Consider the following 11,189-nt stretch of genomic DNA (forward strand, 5'->3'; position numbering starts at 1 on the left):
GTCAACTACCTTTGAGATATTAGGGAAGCATTTGGTTCTGGGGCTAAGGCTTTTTTTGGGGGGATGGGACTTATCTTTTTGATCTGGTTCCTGATGGCAGGAGAGGGAAGACAGAGCCAGTGTGTCTGTACCATACACTCTCTTCAGCCATTCAATTCAGAGTCAAGTACATATCAGTTCAGTAAACCTTATTGAATGCATGCTCGTGTGAGGGTGAGACAGGTTTTGACAAGCGGGAAGAGGGAGACATTTTTTAAGCAGGGACAGCCTGCTCGAGGACACCACTCTGCGCAGTCCTCACTGCAGACCTTACTCTGCTCATTCACCATCTAATACTGTTGTTTAATTTTTTTAAAAAGTCACTTCCATTTGAATTGGAAAAGAAAACCAAACTAAATTTCTAAAATCACTGAAGTGACATAAAGGCAAGGTGTAAATCCTATTATTCAACAACTAATTGAACAACAAATAGCTGAAAAATTAATGACATACATAAATAGAAGCACAAATCTACATAGGCAGTCTTAGAGCACATGAGGAACTGGAAATGGGCTGCTTCTAGAAAGGAGAACTGGATGGGTGCTCTTTTGAAGTATTCATATTTTATACCCGTGGAAAAGAACTCCAAATGTCAAAGATCTACAACTGTCTTGAAAACCACTAGTGTTGGAGTCCCCGGGGACTATATCTCATTGCCTTTTAAAAAACATATTTGTTTTCTGTAATAATGGCAAAGGACAAAGACAGAAAATTAATGGTATTTCTCTTACGAATTGCAGGTGGTAGAGAAGGAAGAGTCACATGACTGCCGCTGCCTCTTCAGGGTGTGTTTTGTTCCCAAGGACCCCCTGGACCTCTTGAAAGAAGACCCTGTGGCGTTTGAATACCTCTACCTGCAGGTGACTGCGCCTGTGCTTCCTAAAATAACATTTTCTGTTCTCGAAGATGATACACTGGGTTATTCTGAACAACAGCTCAAATCAATTAAGCTCCTCCCTGAAATGATCTTTATCCAAAGGACAATGGGCCTGATTACCTTTCAGAACTCTCTGTTGCATCCCTGGGTTGCTGTGGTAGATTTGCACTATAATAATTTAGGCTTAACCCTCAATGTAGATGATACATTTTCTAATGCCTTTTTAGGATCTTTAGAATTAATCGTTCCGATTGCTAAAAGGGGCTTAATATTTCAAAAGCCCTGTATTAGAGATGATAAAATGGCGGTTGAGGAAGGTCATGTGATTGGTTTCAGATACTTTGTCAAAGAGCCAAAAACTAGTTCCTTTACCCCAGGCATATTCTAAGGTAGGGACAGCCTCTAAATCCTTCCTTAATCCATTGTAGTTGAATCAACTCTGTTTGTAGCTACCCTGTAGGGCAGAGTAGAGCTGCCTCAGCCTTTCCAAAGCTGGAACCTCTAAGGAGGCCGACTGCCACATCTTCTTCTGTTAAAGTGCTGGGGAGTTCAGACTGCTCCCCTTTTGGATAACAGCCACGCTCTTTACCATTGCATCCCCAAAACAACTTAAATTCTACCTTAGGTATCTTACCTAAGACTTGCTATGTTGTTTTCATTCTGATGGAAGACAGTTCCATCCTGGCAGGCATCACCATTTTACAGATGGAGAAACAGACCATGTGGCATAGCTAGTCAGACCCCAGAACAAAAAACTCAAAGTCACTGCCCTCGGGTCAGTTCTGACTTGTGCCAACCCTCCATCTAGTCTCCAAGGCTATAAATTGTGACCGGAGGAAATCGCCTATCTTTCCCCTGCGGAGCCTCTGGTGGGTTTGAACTGCCAGAAGTATGCAGCCTTTAGATTAGCAGCAAAACTCTCTATAGATCATGGCACCAGAGCTCCCTAAAATCTTACAGAAACCGTAACAATAATAATAATAACAACAGCAGCAGCATTTTATATTTTTATAATATTTTGTGCCTTATACATGCTTTCTTATGTTGTTATTATATTCGTATGTTGTTAAGTCAATTCCAACTCATAGCAACTCTATGTGACGAAATAGAATTGCACCACCAAGTTTCCTGTTGTGTATTATAGAGTCAAAAGTGACCCCAGCTCACTCTCCAGTGGGTTTGCAGAGGCAGTAAACTACATGAGAATTGATTACCCATCTTCCTCCTGCAGAGCAATTGATGGATTAGAACCATGTACCTTTACATTAGGTTCACAATTCCTTACCACTAAGCTACCAGAGCTGGGTTCTACATAATCTTATGGGAGGAGATCACCAGGAGATCTTTTCTCCCATGTTGCTGCTGGTGGGTTCAAACTGCTGATCTTTTGGTTAACAGCCTACTGCTTAATCATTACACCACCAGGGCTGCTCCTATGCTTTCATTGATACAGTCTAATTTAAATCTAACATCTGTGTAAGGTAGATTTTATATCTTCGTTTAGCAATATAAGACACCAACGCTCAGAATCTTGGAACTTAATCAAAATTATACAGTGAGAGTCACACGATTCCAGGCCTCAGAAGGTTCCTGCCGCCTTTCACCTGAGTGCGGGGAACACAGTCCTGTTCCTGTTTCCCACCTCCTCTGATCTAATCTTTCCTAGAGTTGCAGTGATGTGCTTCAGGAACGCTTTGCTGTGGAAATGAAAAGCAGCCCTGCTCTCCGACTTGCGGCCCTGCACATCCAGGAACGGATCTATGCATGCGCTCAACCACAGAAGATCTCTTTGAAGTACATAGAGTGAGTGGCAGGAGACTCTTGTGTCCGTCAGTAACAGCTAGGCTGCATTTATCTTTGCTGGCCCCTGGCCAGAATAGCCAGATTGCCAAGAGCTGATCTTGATCCACCTACCCATAGTGGTGCTGTTAGTGGTGACGTCATCCAGTGTGGGTAATTCCGGGCGTTAGGATGCTCCCCTTCCCAGCCATCACCATGGGCCTGCTCCCATACCAGATTGTAGAAAATTCTTCGTGGTATTAATTATCTATTTCAATCATAGAATAATATGTGATAAATACAGCTGTAATTTGCTTACATAAAACATTTCTTAAATTGTATGAATTTTAACAACAAAAGTGTCTTGTAACATCTTCCTACAGTGAATCACAGAAATTATTAGTAATTGAGCAAGAGAGACACTATTTTTCTTCTTTGCCTTTAATTTATTCCAAATATACTTTTGAATAGAGTCTCAAATAGGAATTATCACAATATTGTAGCCAAAACACCCCAAATAATTGACAAATTCAGTGACTATTTAAAAAAAAGCAATAAGAATAACAGCATGCAATTGAAATAATTAGATTTGAGCATCATTGCTGTTGGATAGTAATGATTGCATTGACTTGAACTCATTAGAAGTTTTAAAAAGTAAATTAGTATAGCATTTTAACCTTGATGCATGTAAATGTACCCTCTCTCAGTCAGGAGAGCTACCTCAGATATCAGAATCTGGCAATCCCTTTTAGAGCAAAAGGGAACTCTGGTGGTCTAGCGGTAAGAGCTGCACTGCAATCCCAAAGGCATGTGGTTCAAATTTACCAGTTGCTTCTTGGGAGAAGAATAGGCAGTCTCCTTCTGTGTGATTTGCTGCTTTGGGAAACTCACTGGAGGTGCAGCTATGGGCCAGTTCTGGCTTGACAACACACAAAAGTAACATCTATATACAACAAACAACACAACTCATTGCTGTTGAGTCTGAAGTAACTGGAGTTAGAGCAGACCCTCCCACAAGTTTTCAGAGGCTATAGATTGCATTTGGGGAAATTGACCATCTTTCTCCTGCTGGTGGATTTGAACCATGTGCCTTTGGGTTGGTAGTGTAACTCCTTAACCACTAGGCTACCAAAACTCCCCAGTATGTAGATGGATAGACAGACAGACAGATTAGATAGAGAGAGAGAGAGAGAGAGAGATGACACATACATAGATACATTTTTTTTTAAATGGTTTTATAAAATTTTTTGTTATAACTACAGGGATATTTTTCTTAAAAATAACAAATTTCTACTGAAACACTGCATAAACATTTTCTAGACAATCATTTCAGTGTCACCCTCTCTGACAGTGTTACTTAATATTGCCCACACTCCACGAACACCTCAGTGACATTGTGGTCTATCTGTCCATCTGTTGTTTCCTTTGTGCTCTCTCACCCAGGAGGGCTTCCCCAGATGTTAGAACCTGGCAGTCCCTGTTAAGGCAAAAACCAACTCTAAATGGAAAGACACATGATCCTCCTTATAAATTCCTAGTTCTGCGGAGGATGTATTGAGAAGCTGGCTGACAGGTTTAATGTTAAACTCTTCTACGGGCAGGAATGCCTTGGAAACTAATCTTTACTGGTCACCCACTCACTGACAGAACCAACTCGGAGCTGACCATCCAGAGAGTTTTTGGAGGCTTAAAGGACATTGCTCATCCTTCTCCTGAGGGAGAGTCAAACCACGAGAGGAGCTCCGTCTTTGGCTTAGCAGCTCCCTGTCGGCTATGCCCCCAGGGCTCTTTCCTTGTGGTGTGAGTCAGTGTCTGTTATCTTGCCCCACTGGATGAGGTTCAGGTCACAGGATTCCGATACCTTTCTCCACCCTCACCCCCAACACCTCTCGATAATTAGCTTGTGGTTTCCCTTTGCTCTGATCTGTATCGCCCTTATTTGAGAACCCTCTCACCAAGTCTTTGTTCTCTTAATCTGGACATCAAAATTATATGAGGAATCATGTTTAAAAAAATAAGACAGATTCTCAGCTTATCCCTGAAGTCCTTGAGGGAGAAGGAACATAGGACTTGTCTTTTTAACAAGGCGGTGGGTCAGTACCATTCTAAAGAGTGACTCTGGGGATCCCCCTGGCGCTCTTATCTCCATGAATATTTGTCACAAATCTCATGGTTAAAAAGAACTTCTACTCTAATTTCTATTGTATCACATCATACCAAGAGTAATAAGCTCCCAAAATGGTTTCAGTTTGAGTAGCTGTGGAGGGCTTTTTGTTGTTGTTTTTGTTGTGGAGGACTTTTGTGGAGCATGTGTAGTTGTGTATATTTGCACACACTTACATGCACAAAAGATATACAAATTTTTTTCCAATGGAGAAGGAGGCTTATAATTGCAGTCTTGTGGGAACACTAAGCACTGAATCAAATGCAATTAAGCTCTTCATTAAAGCCAACACACTGTAAAAATAGGCCTCATTGTCCCAATGTCTCATGGCAGGAAGGACTGGGGAATAGAAAATTTTATATCTCCAACTTTACTCCGAAACATGAAAGGCAAGGACATCAAGAAAGCCATTAGTTTCCACATGAAGAGGAACCAGAATTTGCTGGAACCCGGACAGAAGGTAATGAAGGCACAGCCCCTGAGGACCTGCCCGGCTTCCTGTGAAACCACATGGGAGGCATTTTCTGCATGGTCTGGGTTTTAGGCAAATGAACAGCTCTGACTTCAACAGTCCTAATTTATTTTTATTCTATTGAAGCAACTTATTTCTGCTGCCCAGCTCCGCTTAAATTATCTACAGATCCTTGGAGAACTCAAGACGTATGGTGGGAAAATCTTTAATGCCACTTTGATGGTATGTATTAGAGAATTGCAATATTACAGTCATAAGGGACCCTAGAGATTTTCTGAAAATCTATTGAACTTTTAGCTGAAAATTCCTGAAGACTCTGTCCTGCACTGAGATTTGTATGTTGTTGTTGTTATTATGTGTCATCGAGTCGCTGAGATTTATATGAGAAACTAATTAATAAGACATTGTTGTTATGGTTCATTGCCGTTGAGTGGGAATGACTCAGCTATAAATCACACAGGAGTAGATTGCCCAACCTTCTCCCTCAAAGCAGCTGGTAGATTTGAACTACTTGCCTTTGGGTTGGCCCTGAAGCATCTTACCCACTAGGCTGCCAGAGGTCCCTTTTAAGACATCATTGTTTACTATGCTCTTTCTTGGTGCAAATCCTGTGGTAGGCTCAATCAGACATGGCTCCTGCCTTCAGAAAATCTGAAGATGAAACAAGGTGCCTGACAAGACACTGCAGAAGGTGCTCCGTGCTCTGTGAGAGAGGAGCAGGGCTAGCACCTGTGGGATATATTTTCATTAGCTGTGAATGGAAACTCATCCACCTTCCTCCCTTCTGCAGTTACAGGATAGAGAATCCTACATTGCCCTACTAGTTGGAGCCAAGTATGGGATTAGCCAGATTATCAATAGCAAGCTCAAGATCATGTCCACACTGGCCGAGTTTGCAAACATCAGCCGCGTGGAGCTTACAGAAGAATCTGAGAAAGTGAGCATGGTCAAAGTGTATCTTCAGGATGTCAAGGTAACACGGGGGAAGAGCTGCTGAATCTATAGTTAAGGGCTGAATTGGAATGGGATCTGGGATACAATTTTTTAAATAATTGTAAAGTCAAATGTCCAGTATTTGCCTAGAAGGATGGATTGTCCATCCTATTCTGTTAAAGGAAGACTTTTCTATAAAGAGTGCATTTTCCTGGGCAGGACCTGAAAGGTTCCTTTGAACAAAGCTGAGCTGGACCATGGGCTTTTTCCTGATGGGCAAGTTCTAATTGGATTCAGAAATTCTGGTGGGAGCACCAGAGGAGAAGTGCTCAAATATCCTATTGAGTGATACAGGGTACATCTTAAACCTCTGAAAAGCCCAACTTTTACCTTTTCTTTTTTGGTTTTATCTTTAGCACCTTTTTTTAATTAACAAACTTTTTAACAAAAAAGTAAAATCACATCATCAATATTAATATAAATGAAGCCATGTTCTCTGGTAACAATTTTCTCAAGATTTGGTCATTAACCACAATAAATTCTATATCTTACATAATTTTCAATATCCACAAAAATCAATGGAATTGATACAATGCCTTATAAATGGATAATAATAGCTTATTGTCCCTCAAAAACCTCACCTTAGTCTGTTTTAGAAGAAAACCATTTTCTTTATCATTTTTTTCAGCCTCTGAATTCTATTCTATTCTATTCTATTCTATTCTATTCTATTCTATTCTATTTTGATTTCCATTCATTTATTGTTTCACTTTCCTTCCTGCCCATCCCATCCCCCCAGTTCACTTTACCCTTTGACAAGTGAAAAAAAAAAATCCTTTCATTGTTATACGGTCCCCCACCCCCAGTCCACTCCACTATGCAGCTTTCATTCTGGACTCTTGTCATGACAATAATACCCAATCATGTATTTCTCCTAAACAGTTCTCTCCCTCATGTATTTCAATGCAGTATATATTATTTATCCCCTCTTAGTTTTCCCCCAACTCCTATGTCAGTCCCACTTTACAACAGTTATTTACCCTTTCTTTTCATTTATCTTTACCCAATATGCTCAAGAATGGTCCTTTATTCTGTCACTCTCTTCTTCATCCTCTATCCTTCATGCCCTTGGGGCTGCTCCCTTTGCTGGATTACATCTTGAAGAGGTCCCATTGACCTAATGAACAGGGTGGTGTTGGGTGGTTTGGATAGGGATAAGGGAATAGAAGATGGAGGAGAGGCAGGAGACATATGGAAAGTAGATGGGAGGAATTCGCTCTGTGTGTGTGTGTGTGTGTGTGTGTGTGTGTGTGTACGCGTGCATGCACGCACACACACACACATATGCATGCTCACTTACTTTAGGTCTTATAGGTGAGAAGGTGAGGGATCAGAGACCTGCCCGTGGACCATGACAGAGTACATTTGGAATATTTCATTGATTCCACACAGCCTTGTCATGGTTAAGGTTGTTTTTCTTCTATTGTACCAAAATTGTATCTTGGATTGTCTCTCAACACTTTCTAAGTACAAGGACTGGCATTCTTATTATCTTCAAAGGTTCTGACTTTGCTGCTGGAGTCCAACAGTGCAAAAGACTTTGCCTGCCTGCTTGCTGGGTACTACAGGCTCTTTGTCGACCCAGTTACCTCCATTTTCCTCTGGCCTGGAAACAAGCAGCAGGTGCACCGGGTGTCTGCTGAAGAAGGTGAGGTCTTGCCCGAGTAAGGACAAGCCCATGTTACTGGCTGTGGAGGTCAGAGTATCCCAAGGCAGGGGGAAACTGAATAAAGCTAAGACTTCAAACATATTGGCCTTAAGTTTTTGAGAGCTAGCCCTTCGCACGCGCACGCGTGTGTGTGTGGGGTGTGTGTGTGTGTGTGTGTATTTATTTAATAAAGAGTTGACCTTTCCTAAATCATTGGAACTGAACACGTGTTCTTTTTTTTATTTTTGTGTGTGTGTGTGTGTGTGTGTGTGTACCATCAAATGAGATCTGACTGGTACAGGAGATTGTTCCTCCTTCTCCAGCAAAGCATCTGGTGGATTCGAACCGCACACCTCTGGGATTGTAGTGTAGCTTCTTGCCACTAGGCCACCAGAGCTTTGAACAAGTGTTCTTTGTACCTAACTTATCTTAAATCCAAGGAACAATTATGAAGGTCTCAGAGTATTTATAACATTTCCTAAAACCATCTCAAAGATCCATTGCGTTTTGTCACTGTTTCTCAGCAAAAAGTGCAACCCCTTGTCACTTCTCCATCCACACCTAAGGTACTATCTTCAATTATTATAGAAATACTCAATCTTACATGTTTAGAAAAATAGGATAACTGAATACAGAATAACTTGAAATATTATATGAGAAGTGAAGTAATGGAGAGAAGGCAGATGACCTGTTTCCTGGGGCAGCTCCCAGAGTCTGTCAGCTTTGCTTCAGCACTGTTGATGCAGCATCTTCTCAGTGGTATGCTGATAAAGTTTAACTTACTCTGCAGGGAAATAAAAATCTTGATTGGAAGCAATTTTTATTTCTGTGGTATGGACACAGTCACCATGGCTAATTTCAAACCACCAACATGATGTCACTGACCGTGAAGTTAAGCTATGTGTGGTATGCTATGATACAGTATTTCTTCTTCTGTTATTGTGGTTGTTAGGTGCCGTCAAGTTGAGTTTGACTCTTAGTGATCTTATGAACAACAGATCAGAACCCTGTCCTATCCTTCTTGTTGTTGAGACCCTATGTAAAACAGCGCTAAAGTCTGCTCTGTCCTGTACCAATCACACTGTGTCTGACACACCCACCCCAATTACCCCAGTCACTGAATCAATCCACCTCATAGAGGGCCTTCCCCTCCTGTGCTGTCCCACCACCCTCCCAAGCATGACGTCCCTCTGCAAGGACCGGTCCCTTCTTACAACATGTCCAAAATATGTTAGACGAAGCCTCAGAATCCTTGCCTCCAAGGAGCAGCCTGGTTTAACCCTCTCAAGGATGAATCTGTTTTGTTTTCTTAGCAGTCCATGGTACATTCAATACTCTTATCCAACACCACAGCTCAAAGGCATCAATTCTCCTTCTATCCTCCCTAGTCATTGTCCTATCCTTAGATAAAGCCAATCTCCTTGAGAGCATAGATGATAGTAAAATATTTAGAAAGGGATGAGTTTTCAGTGTCTGTTTCTATTGTTTTTAACATGGTTTCTTTTTTAATTTCACTTAGAAATACATTCATAGTTAACATTAATAATTTAACATATCAATAATATTAATCATTAATAACCCATATAAATTGAATCTAGCAGCACAGAAAAAGTTTAATGCATATATCAAACATGAGTTTATCTCTGCATTTGTTGGGTTTTGCTCTGTTGTATTGTAAAATGTACAGTTTTTATATTTTTAAGTTTATCAAGATCAGCTTTGTGGTTTCTCCATATTTCCTTTCAAGGAAGATGGTCTGTCTCTTTGGGATGTCACTATCTTTAAGGGAAAAAAAGGTCAGATTTTTTAGTTGATGCACAATAACTTTAGTAAATGTTTCTTACGCCAACATGTAGTCTCCGTTTGTAGGGTATAAAGTTCTAAGTTCCATTATAAAAGTAACCTTATTGGTTAACTTGTTCAGATCTTGTAAATCCTTGATCCTTGGTAGTTGTTCTTTATTCATTTTTTTTATGGTTTGAGTGTTTTCTTTTTTGTATACTTGATGTCAGAAATTCGAGACAATGGCAATGTTGTTGTTGTTGTTTTTGTTGACTGCCGTCTAGTCAAGCATGACTCACAGTGACCCCATGAACTGAAGCCTTTTAATAAGTATCATCATTTATCACAGTTCATAGGAGTTTCCAGAGGCATGTTGTTTAGGAAATGGATGTCACTCCTGTTTCCAAATAGTAATTTTAGAGAACCCATATAATTAGGGAGCTTCAGTGTCCTAGTGGGTAAGGATTTGCACTGCCAAACCAAGCTATTCAAATCCACTAGCTTCTTCTCTGCAGGTGAAAGATGGGCAGTCACCTCTCATGTGATTTACAGTTATTGAAAACCCACTAAAAAGTCAGCAATGAGTCCCTTTCAACTCCATGATACATTAACAACAACAATATTAATTTGTTATATTAGTAGGTCAACTAGAAAAAGCATAGTCATTCTTAGAGTTACCAAAATATTTGCTAAAATTCAGCACTTATTTCTGATTTTTAAACATTCTTAAAACGGAAATATAATATTTCCTAAGTCACACTCATATGTATGTGAAACAAGCAGTCAACATCATATTTATATGGACTTACAGAGATTTCCACTGCCATCAAGTCAGTTCTGACCCATAGTGACCCTCCACTGGGTTTCTGAGGTTGTAGATCTTTATAGGAGGAGTCTGCCAATCTTTCTCTAGAGTTGCTAGTTGATTTGAAATACTGGCTTTTCCATTTGCAGCCGAATGGGTGACACACTATGATACCAGAATTTTCATTCATGAACTCAGAAATAAGATTTCCCACAGTCACCTTTGTATTTAATGTACAATTCTAATCTAATGACAAGACAAGGAATTAAAGAAGAGTGATAAATAATATGGGAGAGAGAGTGTAAAATTGTTGCTGTAGGGAACTCTGGTGGCCTAGTGGCAAGAACCTGTGCTGCAATCCCAAAGGCTTGTGGTTTGAGGCCACCAGCCACCCAGCAGGAGAAGGATGGGCAATGTACTCCTGTGTGATTAACTTCCTCTAAAAACCATTTGGAGGAGTGCAAATGGTCATTGCAAAGACAGAAGAGGAAGAAAAGACCAATATGGATGTCAGAAGAGACTCTGAAAATTGCACTGGAGTGCAGAGAAGCCAAAGCACAGGGAAGAATTCAAGATACTAAAGAGTTGAATAGAAGATTTCAAAAGGCAGCACGGGATGACAAAGCAAAA

At 40.5% G+C, this 11,189-nt stretch overlaps 1 protein-coding gene across 1 annotated transcript in view; it reads left to right on the top strand.

Moving 5' to 3' along the window:
* The window catches only part of FRMPD1 (FERM and PDZ domain containing 1), a 68,492-nt gene that overhangs the window by 48,028 nt on the left and 9,275 nt on the right, over window positions 1-11,189 (top strand). The window contains exons 8-13 of the mRNA XM_006886860.1: window positions 780-899; window positions 2,583-2,719; window positions 5,193-5,319; window positions 5,458-5,553; window positions 6,122-6,304; window positions 7,825-7,972. Coding sequence (XP_006886922.1) covers window positions 780-899; window positions 2,583-2,719; window positions 5,193-5,319; window positions 5,458-5,553; window positions 6,122-6,304; window positions 7,825-7,972 — 811 coding nt within the window. The remainder of the gene's footprint in view (window positions 1-779; window positions 900-2,582; window positions 2,720-5,192; window positions 5,320-5,457; window positions 5,554-6,121; window positions 6,305-7,824; window positions 7,973-11,189) is intronic.

Source organism: Elephantulus edwardii, unplaced genomic scaffold (genome assembly GCF_000299155.1).
Source record: "Elephantulus edwardii isolate Elephantulus edwardi_28Jun2011 unplaced genomic scaffold, EleEdw1.0 scaffold00052, whole genome shotgun sequence".
Classification (NCBI taxonomy): domain Eukaryota; kingdom Metazoa; phylum Chordata; class Mammalia; order Macroscelidea; family Macroscelididae; genus Elephantulus; species Elephantulus edwardii.